General features: G+C 37.3%; 1 protein-coding gene across 2 annotated transcripts in view; it reads left to right on the top strand.

Annotated features, from left to right (window-relative positions):
- LOC141441128 (uncharacterized) overlaps positions 1–20,101 on the top strand; it is a 56,684-nt gene extending 36,583 nt beyond the window's left edge. For both annotated transcript variants that reach the window (XM_074105806.1, XM_074105807.1), the window contains exons 3-5: positions 11,728–11,846; positions 15,197–15,290; positions 17,050–20,101. In XM_074105806.1, coding sequence (XP_073961907.1) covers positions 11,728–11,846; positions 15,197–15,290; positions 17,050–17,211 — 375 coding nt within the window. In that variant the 3' untranslated portion in view covers positions 17,212–20,101. The remainder of the gene's footprint in view (positions 1–11,727; positions 11,847–15,196; positions 15,291–17,049) is intronic.
- The last annotated feature ends 504 nt before the right edge of the window (positions 20,102–20,605 follow it).

A 20,605-nucleotide genomic window follows, 5' to 3' on the forward strand; every position in this document is an offset into this window, starting at 1 on the left:
CCTGAAATTTGGAACAATGTAACAAAACATTAGCCTAATAACAATACTGTTCTCTAATTAAAGAATGTCGATCGGGCGTGATCCAGACTCAATTATGATTACCTGAAAATTTTATTGTATAAGTGTTTAATTAAGTCAAAAAATCTCTCTAATATCTTTAGTCTCTTCGATCTGAAAATGTTTACTATGTCTGATCACTTTGCAGGAGAAGGCAAATAATTGCATTACTCCTTTGCTTACCAGTTCAACGAGGATGAAGGGCAAATCATCTCAAATCTAATGACTTATATATGGCGAGATCCTTTCCTTATAAGTCATAATGTAATGTTCGTCATAATTATTGTAACTCATAATTATTTTCCCGCTTTAACCGTACATTTTTCATAAAATTTTAAATGGTCATCCGGTAGGACTCTATAGGTTAGGTTAGGTTTGTTTTATAACAATTCTGAAAAATAAATGGTGTCAGAGAAAAAAAGAGTTACGCCAAACCTTCGTCAAACATTACATTATGACCACGGCGGCGGCATGGTTGTCTGCCAATACAAATAACGTATGCTAAAGAAATATATTCACCAAACCACTCTCTAAGAATTTGCTTTACATTTGGAACAAAATATAGAAAAATGAATTCCATGTTCATAGAACAACAAAGTATTGATTACACAAAAGCGCATTCGGAACGTGTGAGGTATCAATTTGTCGGTGTGTTCCCTTTGTCTCATCGGCAGCACTTAGCACCCTTTGTGCATTAGCGCGCGCCCGCGGGCGCCCGCGCCGGCCCCGCACGGGACCTCAACTCTATTTACAATCGGCATATATTATAGCAGGCTATGGGTGTATAAATATGTAGAGCAATATTTTTAAATTTGTACAAAAGTTGAAAAGCATTTTCGTTTTTTTTAGAAACGTTTTAAATGCACTTTTTAATTATTAATCCCGACTGGATGAATGATGAATGAATTCGACTGGATGGCAAACGAGCAAGTGGGTCTCCTGATGGTAAGATATCACCACCGCCCAAAAACATCTGCTACACCAGGGGGGGGGGTACTTGATTGTAGGGATAAGTACATTACAATAAAACTAATTTAATTTCATGATTTCTGCATTCTATGCGACTCATTATACGTATTTGTAGTAAATGAAGTGATAATAATGTTCAGTCGAACCATTTGATTCCTGACCCACTGTAGAACCTTCTCACAGTAGGTAAGTGACTCATTGAATTCCCTTGTCGAGCAATGTGATTCACTATGACTTTTTCTATGGAAAGGTTCCACATAGTGGGTCACGTTTCAGGTGGTTCGATAGTACCTATACCTTACCTATCTACGTGACACTCAAAATTCGAAACACCCTTACAGAAACCGGAAATTTATCTATTGTTTCCATTAAGAAATAAACCCTGAAGCAATCTTCCATATTCCAAAAATTGCCAAGTCCAAAGTATTCCGCTGAAACTCGCGCTCCATATTACCTACCGCAAGGGTTTGGCGCCCGGTACCCGAGGCAAGTGACTCCCAATCTATTCCGGGCAGAAATGCTATAAATACACACGCGGCCCTACCAAGTGCAATCAGCAATATACCTACAAAAAATGTTGAGTCAGAATTGTTGGTAATATTTTCTCTGCTGAAATAAAAATGCAAGTAAAAACTAGTCTGGTTATGAAAATCAACTGTGGAATGTTTAGATTGCTGAATATAAAACGGAAGCCTGTAACTTTTGACTGGGTTGCCCGAATTCGTAGAAATGGGGTCGGTTACTTTGTTTGAGACTAATATTTTTAATCTCCTAAGTAAATTTCAACTGTTTTACTTATGATATGAGTTCAAAACCATTTTTAAAACGTGTTCAAAAATCAACCTTGTCGGAATACACAAATTATTTTTGCTGAGTTCCGATTTTCAATAGTCACGATTGCAATTTGTGTCTTCTAAATTATAGCTAACGAGGAACTCTTGGATTAGATTATGAAAAGCGTCGGTAAGTCTCAGTGCAATCGCGAAGTTTATGCATGCGTTATAAACCGTTATTAGTTGGCAACTGCTTGTTAACATAGCTTTGTAGCGGCATTACAATATCTCTGATATGCTGATGTAGCCCAACTTTAATACGAACGCCGACTTGGGGCATTGGAGCTCCCTCACCACTTAATATTTATTGGGCCAATGTATGCGGTATAAGGAGAGGGCGTTGTAATCTTCTTGTAAGATGGTATAAACAAAATAGAGTAAAAATTTGTTTTCCCTAGCTTGTTCAGCTGTTTTTTTTTTATTTTTGAAATAGGTCCGTAATAATATACCTACATTAATAAGTAACTGTTTTTTTTTTAATTGTTTCCCGCTTACATTAAAAAGACGATTAAAAATAAACGTCTACATAGCACATTTTAAGAAATGTGCTCCACGATCGTGTGCCCTTAAATAGGTACTTAAATATCGAACCTTAAACTAACCTTCTTAGGTAAACGTAACTATAAAACTATGATAAACTTTATCAACAACCAATAATCATTGAGTTTGTTTGCCATCAATCAATACAAGACCATAGCTAGTTAGAGGGTGTGTGGGGCGAGCCAATTCCGCTCATGCCGCCACTAGTTGCAGCCAATTATCTGATAAGCCACTTCACCCTTCCTTTCGCCAAAGCGCTCCACACTTGTCACCCGCGTTGCCATGCCAACAAAATAACGAAATACCCGCATAATGCTCACAAATAAAATCATTTTCTTTCAATTTACTTCGATCCCCCCACAATTAAAAGTCTCGTCTGTCTAAAAGTGATTTGTTATCTTCTCTCTTTTGTAGGTAACGCAATTGTCTGGACAACGAACGTCTAGTTAGTTTTATTCCCTCGCTACTCGCCGGCGAAAGAACTTAGGGAACTTGCAGTCCGAAACGGGAAATTCTCTTGTACGTATTTACTAGAGGGGTCCAGTTTGGAGTTGTTTTACCTAGTTTCGAATTGTGGACTTTAGACCGAGAACAATGGTAATGGTACATATGGAAAGTATAGCTGAAACGTCTTTTATTTCGTGGTTTATTAAATTTATTCTACATAAAGCTAAGGTACCCTGTAAAATGTCCTAGTCTTTTTGACCCTTTACAAATCCATTATTTGGATATTTTCATATAATACACAAAGGCCTCTTGCGTCAATGAGAAAAAAACAACCCCACTAATAATTCATTACTATCTGTTACAAGCCGTTGAATCCCTGTCGCGCTTAAATAATAAAGTCACTAGCGTTCAGAACCGGAAAAGTCCTCGGCTGCACAATTCAATTAAGATTAACAAAACTTATTGAAACAAATCCTTTTGATTGTCACAGTATCGTTCTAAATCTCTATAGAATTTGTATCAAAAGGCTCGCATCCGCAGGTAGTTGGTATCTGGTGCAAGCGGACATTTGGACGGAATCGAGTTAGCGGTGTCCGACACGACACGACCACGACACACGACCCTTTGTAGGCTCGTCCGACTACAAATTGGCAGTTTAGATTCTAGTTCTATACCGCTGCCGTCCAACGTGCGGGCGTTGGTACACACGCCATTCTGAAACGGGCTTTTGCTTCTTTTGGTGAATTCCTCCGTTGAACTGCTCACGCGAAAATGATGCCGGAGGTTTGCAAATACTAGGTTTGTTTGTAGTAGTGCTATGATTTTACTAGACTGTATTTACGTCTTTATCTGTTTATGTGTCAATACTGATTATTATTAAAACAATGTGGCCAAGAAATTATTTTTAATAAATAGGAACGGTATAATTTTCACACAAGTTTGTTGCTGCTGCACAGCTATTCCTTGGCACGCCGTGTGTCCGATAAGCCACAACAGACAGAGCGTAGCCTGTTAACGATATATCTAGCACTATTTTTTACAGTTTAGTTCACAGCCCGTGTAGTGTGGCGGCCAATAAAACGTAATGAAAGCCGGCCGCCACTCGCTCGGCTCTCGACTTTAGGTTAATTAAATTCTCACATCGCTACGGTTAAATCTTGTTACCTGTCGGGTATTTCGCATGCTAAAACAATTGCTAATCAAAGTTTCTACACGAACCACAGAACATTTTAATATGATTTTAAAATATTTTTCAAAATATTAAATATTGCAATATTTTGTACGTATAACTGGGAGGTAATTCAAATTGACACATATTATCCATATGGCTATCTCTATATGTACAAGTCTTATAGAAATCTAACATCATAGCTATAATTTAGGGACCATTATGTACACTTAGTCAGTTAAAACATTAAATATTTGATAGCGAAAAAATCGTCATATTTACTGCGTTTCCAACGTTTTTCCTACTAATTAAATCGCAGTTAATCGGGGTTGTTGACTTAATCCCTGTTATTCCGATACTAATTTAGGAAATACAAAAGAACGTCGGACGATGGACTGAAACAATTTATTCCTTTGTAAAGATTTTCTCTTTGTCCTGTCGTACGCACACTTATACTTGAGAAATTGTTTATGTTCTTCTACAGTCAAAATTAACATAATCCTCCGATTATCGGGAGATACGCAGAATCCGCCGCCAAAACACTCATGTAGCTACGTAACCTCACATATCGTAACCCACATAAATATCACGAAAGCGGGCATGTTGTATATGAAAAATTCTTCGGCAAGCTATGTCATAAATCAATTTCTTACAAGCGCAAGCCCTAGGTAAACGCCTTTAATCGAGCAAACACGATGGATCCCGCAATATAAAAGATGATAATGTCAGAACAAAGTCCATCCCTCGGACATCGAGCAAGATTAAAGTGGACATTGACAGCTTACACACACACGCAAAAACATATATTATATATGTCTGTACATGTTGTACATATGTCTGGCAATGCAGTATCACTATTAACACATGCCTGTTCTATAAATTATTAATGTATTTAATTAAATGGTTTGCTAATGATCGTCGCTTAGGTAAACCTCAACATATTTACATATTTAAATATATTGACTTGGTGGTACAGTCTCTCTTTAAATATTTACCAAGCAATTAACAAATTGAAACCACCCCACGACATTAGACAGTCATAAAATTTTTAAGGTTAAAATGAACACTCATCATAATAAACTTCTTAACATGAACGACCAATTGTAGTGACTTTACCAAACACCCCACTACTGGGCAATTTCATAAATTACGAGCAGCAAAAGTAATGGTCTATTTGATAAATTATTAAGACAGTTGAGCACCTTTCGTTGGGCTATTTGTAAGTACCTACTTATACTCGTACAAATTGTACACAATGTAGTAATTTAACCAACGGGTCATGTTCTGCCCAGTCTATTCAATCTGTTGCTACGGCGTAGCGTCGTAGCACGCTCTACGTGATTGTAGCACTTGGTCAACTCTTAGTTATTACCATGATAAAATCGGACAGTTCTTTGCGAAACAAGGCAACTGCACTGAGATTAACCGTGAAAGAAAAATATTGTTCGGGATTGCAAAGGACTTACTAAAACTACGTTACTCGTGCAACTTACTAAAACTACGTTACTCGTGCAATCTCCCTTATAAATTCTTTAAGTTACAATTAGAAGTACCTAATTCCTTGAAACGCGTATACTTTCCACTACCTACCGAAACTTAAATAAAACATGCCTCAATCTTAATAAACATTTTAATACTACTACCTATCTATACTATCGTACTTAATAAATATTAATAATATTGTTGTGTCTTGTGTAGTTTTGTAATTAAATCTATTTCTTTCTTTCTTTCTTTCTTTCCTAAATATTTTCGATAAATCCTAAAAGTACGACCAGCGGGGTCATTTGTAGACCATTGAAGGATCAGCTTTTCCAGTCAAAACGTCGGCGTTAATCAAATCGCGATATTGCGCGCGCGTCGACGCCCAATTACCGCCCGTGCAAAGAGCCTTGCCAGCTCTTGTCCACTCCACGTAAACTGACTAGAAGAGATACAGATTTGAGAAAATAAATTTTCAATTTTTTTAAATCAAATAGCTAGGTATAGGTATTTGCAATTAACGTTCTCATATGAAAAGGGAATTATTATATCCATCTCTGCCTTCGAACTTTGCATAGTATAATGCAATGTTTTTCAACGTGTGGGTCTATTTAGGGGGAAGCCTATTGGTCCTAGGGGGGTCACGAAGGCCCTATTAGTGGCTGGGAAAACTACTTCAGTAAAAAAAACAATAAGTTCATAAATATTTATTAAAAAAATGTTAACTAACAAGTAATATTTGTCACAAAATAATTGAAAAAAAAAAACGGCGAAATCGCGAAATATTTCTTCATACTAAAGGGGTCGTGTCATGAAAAAGGATGAAAAACACTGGATAATGATGAAACACAATTGTAAGAACACGAGACCCAATAAGGACTCAAAATGATGGCATCTGAATGAAAGAGATTATATTGTAATTAGATAACATATATTTTTTAACATTACTTACTAAATAATTTGTAGCATTAATGCGTTTTTGAATACGCATGTAAATAATAACGCAACATATTTGCTTGATTACAAGTGTAAGGTGTACTAAAACTTACTTAGGTACAGTCTACTCGTGTCGTGACCGCCTCCATGACAAGTGTGATAAATATAAAAATCTGAATTTATTCAATAATCTGTGCCAAAACTTTGTTATAGGTAGTGCGAGTTTTTTGGAGCATCCGTCTTTCCTTAATGACAGTCTAAGCATATGCCATAAGGAAATAAAAGTATCGGTAGTTGTCGAGCACATTTGGCTACATCGGCCACTTCTATACAGCAGTGCGACTTGGCAGTCGGCACTAAATGCAGCTGGCATGGGGCTACGGGCGCAGTGAAGAGCCGTCAAGAGGCAGGACGTGACTATTGACTCGCGCAGTATCTGCATGCAGCGGCGTCGTGGGATACTGCTAAATTGAATACGAATTTGCTTTACGAATGAAATACTGCGATGACTTTAAAATATCGAAAAGTCGAAGCCTTATTGTTAAGCGCACTCGGAATCATCACGGTATAGGTTGGATGAGGGTAGAGAAAAAGACAATACGGCCGATGGTTACACAAAGACTTAATATCGTTTTGAAAACATTTTGCGCTAAAAATGAAATTTAAAAATAAACCACCTGAGTCTAACGTGGAACTAGATTCCCGTTAGACTCAGGTGGTTATTGTAAGATTTGCTGTCTAACTAGTCGCAATGAACTCACTTAGTTGTGTGAGGGACGCGTCCTTTTAGCTTAGACAAGCTCTACTTTCAATTCACGTAATGCAAACTAAGTAATGATAAAGTTTCAAGAAGTTATTTAAGAGGGGTTGGCGTCTTGTTAAATCACAAAAACTAACAAAGTCTCTGGTATCTTGCACGAATGCATTCTTAACATATTTATTACCATGACAAACTCTATTCCCGTATTTATTGTGTTCATAAAACAGGTGATCTGAAGTTTCCTTACCGTCTCTCCGTCACCTGATCTGATTTATGATCACAACCAACACACGCGGCACCGATTCGTGTTCGTTTAACGAAGTGATTAACCGTGCGCCGATTGCGTCGTAATTGGACGACACTTGTCGCGCGACGACACTTGTGCGTCGGCGATCTGTCGCGCCGACTCGCCGCGCGACAGGAGGACCATTGAATATTAATCGCGCTCGAGAGTTTTTGTCTGCAACCGTACTTGCATCATTTGAACCATAGTTTTTAGTACCTACCTACCGATATCTTGGTAGACTTACTACTACTTGATTTACATAACATTTTGATATGTGACTTGTTAAGCTTAATCATATTTGAATACTATCGATCTTTAATTAATGGATGTCTTGATTAGTACTAATATTTTCAATCAGCTTTTGTCCGCGACTCAGTCTGTGAAAAATTCGTTTATCGCTATCCCGCAGGTACTTTGCGATTTTTTGGGATAAAAATATCTTCATACCAAATTTCATTTGAATCGGTTCAGCAATTTAAGCGTGAAGAGGTACCAGACAGGTTTATTTTATAATATATTTTAGTTGTAAAAGTTAATCCATGACGCCTTGCAAGTGCACACAATGTGCTTAACACAAAATAATTACCTTGTTTTTAGGGTTCCGTAGCCAAAATGGCAAAAACGGAACCCTTATAGTTTCGCCATGTCTGTCTGTCTGTCTGTCTGTCCGTCCGCGGCTTTGCTCAGAGACTATCAATGCTAGAAAGCTGTAATTTTACATGAATATATTTGTAAACTATGCCGACAAAATAGAACAATAAAAAATTCAAAAATATTTTTTTTGAGAGTACTTCCTATAGACGTAAAGTGGGGGTGTTTTTTTTTCTCATCCAACCTTATAGTGTGGGGTATCGTTGGATAGGTCTTTTAAAACCATTAGGGTGTTGCTAACACGATTTTTCAAAACAATGATCTGTTTGCAAAATATTCAACTTTAAAGTGCAAATTTTCATTAAAACCCAGCGTCCCCCCCTCTAAAATCTAAACTGTGGGTGGAAAAATTTGAAAAAATTCAGGATGGTAGTAGGTATATCAAACTTTCAAGGAAAACTATAACGGTTAAGTTTTCTTGAGAATTATTAGTAGTTTAAGAGTAAATAGCAGCCTAAGGTATAAAATATACCTAAACTTGGAATATTCCGTACAAAATACGAAATCCTTGGAAAAATATTACTTAATTTTTTCGTAATGGCTACGGAACCCTATTTCGGGCGTGTCCGACACGCTCTTGGCCGGTTTTCAGTTGTACGTAAATTTTCAGTTGTACCTAGGTAAAATTAACAATAGAACCCTTTAAAGCCCATTAAGCAGTAGCCAGAGTGAGTCGTCAAAGGGACAGCGGCACGGCCGCGTGCACGTCGTGCACGGAACTCAATCATTAGTGTGCTCACTCAATGTGAAAGCGATTTCATCCCCGGCGACTCCGCCTCTTTGAAACTGGCGCAATATTGTCGAAAGCAGGAAAACTCTTCACGAGAAAAAAAATATTGGCTAAGTCGCGGCGGAGAAATGAAAACGGAATGCCGGGAGCCAATCGAGCGAGCGCGCCGGTGTCGCGACATGTTGCCGCGTGAACGGTACCGGCGGCCGCGGCAGGAGGCGGCGCGGCGCGGCACGACGACGCGCGTCAACTCATCGCGCTGCCCTGAAGCACTGAAACAACTTCGTTAAGACTCCGCACTGTTTTGTTTCTGCCTTGCCCTTCCCAGTAATATTAGTTTCTGTCAAAAAGCTATTTCTCAACTCACCGCCGAAAGGCTTGTAAAGTTTTCTAATTTAATCAATTCGAATTCAACGCTTCGTGCAGCTTCTCATCCGGTCTGTACCGATGAAGACGGTTTATTTTTGTTAAATATTGCTTGTTTGCCTTCGATTGCTAAGACAACACCATCAGAAAGTGCTTCTCAGAATGCCTGAAGCCTCAGAGAACGGCGAATAAATTATCTTTGTTGTTAAATGGACCGTTCAATAAAATATAACCACCTAAATAGATATCGATCTGAAAGTAAAATAAGTTTGCAAATGAATTTTGTTGTTGCCTTCAGAATAAAATATGATAAGGGTTGCTAGAAAAAGTTGCGGCTCAACAATTCTCGCTGTCCAATATGGGTCATGTATGACACGAACGGTATAGCGATATAGTGAAGCGAACTACCGTAAAAACCGGCCAAGAGCGTGTCGGACACGCCTAAAATAGGGTTCCGTAGCCATTACGAAAAAAATAAGTAATATTTTTCTAAGGATTTCGTATTTTATACGGAATCTTCCAAGTTTAGGTATATTTTACACCTTAGGCTGCTATTTACTCTTTAACCACTAATAATTCTCAAGAAAACTTATCCGTTATAGTTTTCCTTGAAAGTTTGATATACTTTATACCATCCTGAATTTTTCCAAATTTTTCCATCCACCGGTTTAGATTTTAGAGGGGGGGACGCTCGATTTTAATGAAAATTTGCACTTTATAGTTGAATATTTCGCAAAAAAATCACTGAATTGGAAAATCGTCTTAGCAAACCCCTAATTATTTTAAAAGACCTATCCAAGTATACCCCACACTATAGGATTGGATGAGAAAAAAAATCACCCCCACTTTACGTCTATGGGAGGTACCCTAAAAAAAATTTTTATTTAATTTTTAATTGTACTATTTTGTTGGCATAGTTTATCTATATATCCGTGCAAAATTACAGCTTTCTAGCATTGATAGTCCCTGAGCAAAGCCGCGGACGGACAGACAGACACAGACAGACATGGCGAAACTATAAGGGTTTTTTAGTCATTTTGGCTCCGGAACCCTAAAAACGCAAACTGAGTTTTTAATATGATTTAGGAGAAGTGGTTGCTCTAAGTATTCGTTTATCCCGTGTTAGGAGGCTATTAGTACCCAAGAGCAAGATCGTAGAAGGTTTATAATGGTCGTATAAAGCGATATAGCGAAGATGAACGTCGTAATGAAAATCCTTTGTTTTCCACTTTTCTTTATGGCTGGGCGGGGATGTTTGGTATTCTGTACATAGCTTCCGAACGTAATATGGCATTTTCTTTGATACTCGTACAATTTACATGCTTCAATTACGAGTAGGTACCATCAGCCAAATATGTGGTCTACCACCCTAAAGTTGAGAATCGTTTGCATGTCATAAAACAATAATGTCAATAGACGTGTCTGTCAACTTGAAAGCTCGACTTTGGCGACATATTCATTTGATAGGATATATTATTTAAAAATTGATAGACCACTTATTTGGCTGATTGTACAATACCGGAAAGTCAGAAGATCTGAATTACGGGTAATCAAGTTTTTCTCTTTCCCAAAAATCAACATATATTTTTTACGAAGTACTTATTTACAAAAATTATAACAATCAATTAACCTTTTCCTGCAACTTCACTTACGAATGTAGTAAAATTAAGTAACTGTTTAAAAGTAAAAGTAGTCGTTACGAATAATCCCAAGAAATAGGTCAATAATAAAAACGGAAAAGTGTGTGTCGGGCCAGAGCCACTTTGTATCAAAATATACTTAAAGCCCTTTTATTGCCTTTCACACGGGAATTTAATGCACCTTTTTGACCCTGGAATAAACATGCTATATATAAAGTCATCATAGTCTGTTATCAGCTAATAAGTATTAAGAACAGTGTTATAACTATAAAGTCGCTACTTTCACCTTCAAGGTAAAATCTTCAAAAGGTTCACCTTCAAGTTTCAAGTCTGTAGCACTAGTTAATTCCTCTTTGTTTAATCCCGTAAGGATTTGAGAAAATATTGAAATTGTAAATAATTAAACTTAGGGAGATAAAGCTACTTTGAATCGAAAATATGAATCCTTTTTATTCCCTATCCCAGGAGAATTAAAAAAGAATCCTTCTTATGACTCTCAAGGAATAATCTGACTACTTTCAAGTCTCAGGCTCCATTAGTTTCGGCTGTGCGTTGCCTGTCAGTCCATCACGTTGCTCTTTCATATGTACAGATAGATTGATCTGAAAATATTTTCTGCTATAATATAAAATTGAAAAAATAAACTATTGAGTGAACAAATACTTAAAATCTAATAGCTACTCTTGACATGGATACTGGACTCAGCACATGCTGGAAGTTTCGAGCTCTAGTTTTCAGCTCGATTCAACGCAACACAAAAACTAAGGAAAAGCGGAAACTCATGAACTACCTACTACTTCTAAACTAGATTCGCAGTAGTATTCTATTAAAACTAAACCAGTATAGTAAATCAATTCTTTCGCAGGTGCTATTGTTTCCTGAAGAGGGCTGGGCGCGGAGCGCGTCGTCCTCGTACTGGACGCTGCAACCATGCTGGTGGCGCAAGAGTCGCTGCAAGGTCGTCGAGGTCGCGGGCACAAGGAGGTAACCATCAGACTGGGTCGTCGCTGTGGGAGTAGTTATACGGCACTTTCATGATGGCACATCGATAAAATTCAGTTATAACCTTTAAAACCCCCTGTCATAGTCGGAACAAGTAAATACAACACAACATCAATCTTGCCTTTCTCATAATTACTTATTGTTATTGTAAGTCCTTGTTCAATAAATGGCGAACTTTGCTCTCAATTTTTATCTCAGGATATGCTCCTTTGAGGTTTTTGTGGCCATGTTTTAGGGCTATGGGCATAGTTAATTTAATTTTCATAATTTTCTCTCAAAAACATGCTAAGTAGTGGAGATGCAAAGCTAATTTATTTAAAATGTCATTTCATTTAAAATGCAACATTAAAATGCAGCCATATATCTTCTCGTTTAAAAGGAAGCGGTGTATCATGTTGCAACATTAACCGTATTTTCGCAATTAACCGCTCTCAGGTGAGCCCGCTAAGCCGCCATGTTTGAGAAACGGGCGGAACTGAGGGCGCCACTATCGCGAGATCGCAGCGCCACCGCGCTGAGAAGTGGTGCGGACGTGCCGTAAATAAAGATGGCCGACGCAAAGGGCTTAGTGAACCGAAACCCTATTTATTACGGTTACATACTCCGATGTATCATTCTGATTGGGATAGGGTAATCGCGTTGAGAGATTTTTAATTAACGAATCATGAGGTATGAAATATTTTGAGGACATTTTGGGACAAAATTACCGAACATTTTATACGTTATTGAAAACCCTTTGTTGAAATATTTGACTAAAATCTTCACTGTTAAGGTCGCCCAGCGTGTTTCGCTCTCGGGTAACATAAAGATTAATGAGGCAAACAACTCGGTCATTATTTTTAATTTGCCACAAGGTTGCTCAGTAATAACAAACCGACCAACCCTCAAAAATTTACTTAGTGTAACACGAACGAGACACCATGAAACTATTTTTAAGGTGTCGATTAAACCTGTCCTCGAGCTCTAATAGAACCGTTAAAAAGAATTTCGAGCGAAACATCCAGTACGACAGCGAACTAAACGGGGCCCGTTAGCGTTAACGATTATTGCTGCCCTGCCCACCCTCCTATTTTAACTAAATGACTCGTATTTCATGACAGCATTTTCAAACCAAACAGTGTTGTTTCAAGAGCAAAATAGGCAAATTTTCAAATACAGATCTCGTTGATAACGAATTTGAAACTTTAAAAAAACTAAACACAGCGCAGCTAAAACTATTTAATTTCCCACCAAATTGCGACAGCATATTGTCAGCTATAAGCTCAAGAAACTAGTGCAAAAGGGAGCATAAAGGTTTTTAATTTGTTCCGCGAAGTTTCGGGAGGTGTTCGGCTATAACAGTGCGGACGCCATTACATCGGCCGTTAGGGCTCGCTACGTGGAGCGCCCTACTAACTGGGATACGTGCCGTGGGTACCGATGCCCCGTGCCCCGTGCCCCGTCCGCCCAACACTGAACAAATTCATCCGCGCCAAAAAGCTGAGGGGACTTTGATTATTTTTTGTGGTAGAGATAGAGGTTGCAATAGCATTTTTTGGTACATTTGTGATTATTTTTTAATTTATCAATAAAGTATCGTTGTAGCCGGAGCACATTTAACTTGCATAAAACTCGATACACCAGTCTCTTATCAATTAAGTAATTTTTACGTAGATTTTAAATTTAAGAGCAATTTCATCGGAGCTGATGACTGATGAGTAATAAAAATAAATCCAATTTAAATAGGTTACCTAGCGTCCCCAGTACGTGATAGCTGTTGATTGCTTAATAAAAATACTGACGATATACATTATTACGTCATTTTTAGGGTTCCAGAGCCAAAATGGCAAAAACGGAACCCTTATAGTTTCGCCATGTCTGTCTGTCTGTCCGTCCGTCCGCGGCTTTGCTCAGGGACTATCAATACTAGAAAGCTGTATAATTTTGCACGGATATATATGTAAACTATGCTATAGACGTAAAGTGGGAGTGAGTTTTTTTTTCTCATCCAAGGATATTATTGGATAGGTCTTTTAAAACCATTAGGGGTTTGCGAAGACGATTTTTCGATTCAGTGATTTGTTTGCGAAATATTCAACTTTAAAGTGCAAACTTTCATTAAAATCGAGCAACCCCCCCCCCCCCTCTAAAATCTAAACCACTGGGGGAAAAAAATTGAAAAAATTCAGGATGGTAGTAAATATATCAAACTTCCAAGGAAAACTATAACGGTTAAGTTTGCTTGAGAATTATTACTAGTTTAAGAGTAAATAGCAGCCTAAGGTATAAAATATACCTAAACTATGGAAGATTCTGTATAAAATACGATATCCTTAGAAGAATATTACTTAATTTTTTTGTAATGGCTACGGAACCCTATTTTGGGCGTGTCCGACACGCTCTTGGCCGGTTTTATTACTATTCATGGTAGCCTAGATATCCTGGTTTCGCGCCGCAATTGCACTACGGTCACTTATCGTGGGAGTTCTCTGTCAGACGCCTGTCTCGCATTCACCGATTTTTCGCTTGTTAAATATCAAACTTAACTTTAACTTACACAACACGGCGCCACTTGGTCTCGGTAACGGTCATCATACGCTACTATCACACATAAATCTCTTTAGAAAATAAACTTAAACCGCGCTGCCGGGTAAGTTGGTGTAATGCACGGGAGATAAATCAGGTATGTCGGCGCGGCGTGGTCGCAGGTAACCGCTTCCGCACTAATCTTGCGTCTTGACAAACTGCCGGAGCCACGCCGCCCGCTCTGTTACGATTATGGCTTATACCTCATAAAGTGTTAGTATTAGGCATATGCTTAATTTCAAACAGCAAAATAATGTCCTTATAAAGAAATCTATTATACTTAAAATACGGGAATCTCTATTAACTATTATTTAAAAGCGTATATTTTAAATATACAAATTAAAGTCTGCACGATTCACGGGTATGCACAATTAGCAGGAGTAACTAATTAAAATAGTCTACACAACAAGACTATCTGCCAATGTAATAAAAGGGTGACTTAAAACACTTTGAGGTCGTATATTAGTTTATGTGGTTACTGTATAGCCAGCAAAGTGGCTACGTCAATTTCGGAAGCATTTCAGTTCTATGTAGGTCTTTAATTAAATACCGAAATTTAATTGTAAAGCTTTACAAACACAATGCAAGGAATATCTTATTAAAATTGCGTTCACGCAAATCCATAGTCCCGCAGTCCCGCAATGTAACACAATTCGCATGATTCATCGAGCGCCGTGTATATACTTACACGAAAGGCTTACATGAAACCTTGCAAGTATTCCCACATTTCTAGTGTCATATTACAGTTTAGACGTGTTTGCTTGCAGACACAGCACGCACGCTCGGATGGTGGTGAGCGGCGGAAACGCCGTACACGTCGTCGGCACATTCAAGCACCTCGGTACAGACGCCGATTTCAAGGTAAACAAGACAGCATTTAGCTCTTGATTGCTGTTTAATTGAAGTAAGTGACGTTCACAGGGTATAATGTACTAACTGGATGTTTCGAATGATAGGTTCCCTATGCTATGCGGGGTCCTGGAATGTGCCTAGATAAGCCACTGTGGTGTTCCATGAAGAATATTGCGTAATGTATTGCTTTGAGGATGTTGGTAAATAGCACAATAATACACTGAAAAGAAACGTTCAATTGATAGATAATACTGTCAGTCATTACAGGGCTAATCTATAAGAATAATGTTTAGTGTTAACTACCGACCACATAATTTAAATACTAGATCACAGAGAAACCAAAACTTTAAAACCAACGAAACAAATGCAAATCACAAAAGTTACAAAATTAAAATCCCATTTGGAACAATTCTTAAGCGATTATTGGTCATATTATTGTTATACCTTTTACTCTTTTGTTTATTTGAATCTGTACAATTAATGTCAGTGTAATCTATATGTATTTGATATATAATTCAAAGTCCTGACTGACTGACTGATATTTTGCGCTTGGCTACCGTGACATTGATTCCCCGATTTACATTTTCACTTGAAAAATTCAGGTGGCATGCAAGTAGGTAATACTAACAGCTAAAAACTCGAAATTTGAAACTTCAAAGCATTCAATAGCTAGTACTAACACTAACAGACCGAGAGAGAGAGCTGATTTAGAGACTTGATATTTGAAACATTCTAGTCATTACACACAAAATTCCCACGAGATAGGGAATAAATGGGATTTATATTTTCGCTTCAAAGCGGCCTTAACTCCGTAATTATAAATATGTGAACTCAAATTTGGCATGCAGATAGGTAACACTAACAGAGAGAGAGAGAGAGAGAAACATTTATTTACACATATTCGATACACATAAAAATACATTAGATGTAAACTGGTAAAAACTGATGCAAGATTTCCCAAAAATCGCACGGGATAAAACGTTTAAAGATAATTTTATAAACTAACTGAATTGTAAAATGCACAAGCTAAACTAATAAACCTATGGACTGTAGATTTGGCATACTTATGTAAATACACACAATTGTCATACTGGTGACAATACGATAATCTGGGAGTGATATCCAGGCAGTCCGGCCAGAATCGTCTCCGCAGGAACGAATTCCTCAAACTGGCTCATACAAAAAACTTTGCAAGATTATTTAATTTATTTCATTGACAATTCCTTAATATGATAGACACCACCTGATGATATAGCCAAGGTCGTCTGCTCATAAGGGAACTCCTCATATGTCGATAGCTCTGATACGTTATTTTACAGTCATGTACTTTCAGTTTTGTCAGACTAACTTAATGAAAGACTGAAATAGCTATAAAGATAAAAAAACAATGTAGCTTTCTATAGTATTTATTTACTAATTCTTATCTAGCGGGAATTATCTAATAACTATCATGTACGAAGTTGCGGTCAAAAGAAACACGTGGGCACTTTAACGTTTTTCGAAATTCTACTCCTGAATATGTGAAACAGGAGTTCAAAGTTGGTATGAATTATGATTATGTAGGTAGATTTTTTAATTCGAAAATTAGCATCATCTGTCTGAAACGTATGTCTGTATTTGTATTTCCATGTAGGTAATCCTCCGAAAAATCAATCAAAACACGAAAAAAAGATTCGCAGAATTCAAATTTATGTTAACCTAAATTTAACGCGAGCGAAGCCGCGGGCAAAAACTAGTGCACTATAATGTACTTATTGTATTGTAACAGCTGTACCTGACGACGAACGTGACGCAGGCGGACTTCAACATGGGCTACACAATGACAGGCACACTGGAGCGCGGCTGCCGCACCACCAACACCTTCCAGATGACGCACTTCGCTGTGCTGCGGCGCTGCGACCACGACGCACATCACCTCAAGACTTCCTAAAAGCAAGTTGCAAGTTCGACGTAAGAAAATCGGTTGTAGTAGCAGCAGCCAACAAAAGTTGTGAGCGAGATTATTGGTGCATTTTAGTAAAGACGTAATCTATCGTTCGAACGCACAGTCCGAATTTCAAGCCATGAAAGTTGTCTTACCTGGCGCACTCTTGTCTTCTTCGCTCTAGGCTATTTACGCAGTAGCGGTCCGAGGGTGGTTCATGGTCAACCACTCGTGATCTCCACGGGTGTCATAATTTGCAGTAGTTCTTAGGACACCAGTGTAGCCCAGCATGCCACTAAAGTTTCTGTCTATGAGTAGACTACATTACTGCTGTTGTGAAAATGATTTAAGCCAGTCAAAAACCTTATAGAATATCTTGTGTCAATGACATCGGTTATAATATTGTCAATATTACCCGTATTTAGTCTAGAACATCTAAAACTAACATTGATTGTTTTTGTGTAAGTATTTATTTTATCCACGGACCCAAGATACAGGGAATCAGAATCAGCTGTGTGTGATGTCATTTATGGTATAATACCCCCTAAATAGAGTTTAAACATTAACTTCGAGCTAATGACTTATACTTAAGTGATACAAAATAATGTAATAGTAAAGACATTAGCCAAATCTACTTTGGAGGATTTAGCAATCAATTTGGTTTTGTATTGCTCGTGTGACATTGTTATTGGGCAACTAACCTGTGGTCTATCTAATAATATAGTTTGGACAAAATGTATTTTAGGCAAAACATTACTTACAGCGCTGAAGGATAACTCGTTGGTGTACCTATGTAATTACAACACTAGGTACGGACCTTATGGTAAGCCTCAATGTGCAATTAATTAATTGAAACAAATTATAAGGCAGAGTTTAAATCAGCCCTGTCTAATCTCTGATCAAGTCCTCTGATTAAGTCATGAAAAGACCCATAGGCATTTCAGTCCCGGAGTTTTTCTGACTTTAGTTAGGTAACATTTGGCTTGAAATTTCGTTGTTTTGCTATTACCTGTTTGTTCCTAATCCAAGTCGTCATAATTTCACTAAACCAGAATAGATTTTTATTTCCGTATATATTTTAACACAAAAAAATACGAGAACGTACAGAAAAGTTCAATTAATATTACATTTTGACTTGAATGGAGAAAATTGTTTATGTGTTATTTTTTTGGTCAAAAATGAAACATAAGTAGTCAAATAATCCTTGACACGTGAAAACTTGTCCAACAAAAGTTGCCTAAACTAACCAAATTGTTTCACCGTAACTACTACTTTTAGTTTGGCACTGGCAGTTTTGTCGGCGAGCTAGAAGGTCCAGTAATATTGCGCACGTAAAAAGGTCGAACATGTGCGGGCTTCGTTCTGCCTGATTAAGCAAGTACATTCGACCGAGCCCGCTAAGTCGGGGTCCGCAGTTTACCTGAGGGTAATGTAACCCGCTGCAATACCCTTCCACTCGGTGCTCGAGCCTCCCCTCATCCGCTTGAGCGCTATTAGACCTAACAGCATTTGTCCATTGGAAATAAAATGAATAATGCGAACTCAATGTCTGGCTGGCAGCTCGATAATGATAATGGATGACGTCTGTTCCTTTAATTCTTTTACGTTATTGATTATTATAAACCCGGTTATATTGTGTAGCAATGTGAGTTCTCCACAAATGGTTTTGATTAGAAGATAAGTTCAAATTATATAGTGATATTACTTACTTTAAATACCTTGCCCATTGACGGCGATTGAGGCCATATTTTCTACCTATAGTTTAAGTTTAATTAAGTATGTTTATTTTTGTTTATTTTGTTGAAAATAAAATTTCCTTTATTGTATTTAAAATTGACGCCAAAACCTATTTAGGTGTATCAGATGATCTCAAAAGATGTTATCCTAATAATTTTTAAAACTTAGTGCTTAGTTTTAAGGATACCTACTAGTAATGCCAAGCAATATTGTGATCTCGAATTTCAACCATTTTAAACTAGTCAGTGCATACATTTAAACTAGCTATATTTTTAATGCATTTCTTTTTGTTGTTGGGGTCTGCCGCTGTAGTTGTAAATATATATATTTGTATATTGATAGTCGTAGATACATTTATTTTTGTATAAATAGATCTTAAGTAGCTAGTTCATACGTGTCAATGTAGAGCTGTCCTTGTATTCATTTGTCCTTTCATTATTCGCTATTCTCGTGTAGATTTTGGATATTCTTGTTGTGGTATTTTCTAAACCTTATCAATAATGTACCGTACTCCAAGGTAACATAAAAGCCACAAATCGCCTTCTCATTACCAGATTTTCTGAACATTATATATTTTATTAATTCACAGAAAATATAGGAATAGTAAATTGAATAAATTATCAAGTTAATGTTTGAGGTCACTGTCAAGTGTCCAGTATTAATTTAGTGCGGAGTCAGAAGTACCTGTTCTATGGATAAATGTAATAAATAAAATAGTTCCCAATACTTGACCGCCCTACGTTTTAAATCTTAACACTAACTTTTATTATTATTAAAACTGAACAACCCTATGCTCCGATTTCACCTCCATCCTATTATGTGCAGCAAAGTGAATGCACATTACCCCGGGAAACAACAAACTGCACAATATTATTTTTATTAAAGTTTACATCTCGGTAATCACACTTGTTTCGTCATTATCCTACACGATACTCAGGATATAATCACTCGAGTGTATGTTAAACTTTCTTCCAAATACTCAATGATCAAAATCTTCTCAGATAATACAAACTTTCTTAATTACTTCTCTTGTAACTGAAATCCCAAGAATTATTTCAAATAAGACAAACACCCGACGATATTCAAAGGGCTTCACAATCGTAAACTTTTACCGAGTAGATACCTAAGTATAATAAATTGATTAAGACTAAGGCCACTTTAATTAAGACTAAGGCCACTTTAATTACTAAATTTGGCGATTCACTTGTGATTTTCAAACCAGATAAAATAATTCCGTGGCTGGCCTCAAACCTGAAAACAATAGACCTAGGTATATACAAATAAACTCTTAACTTCATTTACTGTGAACGTCTTAGAAACTTTCTAGTAGAGAAATTTCGTGAAATACTTTCGTCTAACTTTTTATGGACTATGGACTATGAATAGGTTAAATACTAAGGAGTTTATGTATAAGGATCGAATAACAAACGTCCAATATCGCACTCCCTCCAGTGTTTACACACATCATTTTTGTACAAAGTTACGAGTATTTTATTGGCTCCTATTTGGCCTGTTCAGTAGCGAACATTTAAGAGTCCTTACACAAAGCAACATGTTATTGCAGGAATAAAAACAGGAGAGAAAGCGATTTCCAGGGGTATTTAATGCTCTACCTTAGCATGTACCCTTTAATTCCTATTTATATTGTTCTGGTCCCTACCTA

Source organism: Choristoneura fumiferana, chromosome 23, assembly GCF_025370935.1.
Source record: "Choristoneura fumiferana chromosome 23, NRCan_CFum_1, whole genome shotgun sequence".
In the NCBI taxonomy this organism is placed as follows: Eukaryota; Metazoa; Arthropoda; class Insecta; order Lepidoptera; family Tortricidae; genus Choristoneura; species Choristoneura fumiferana.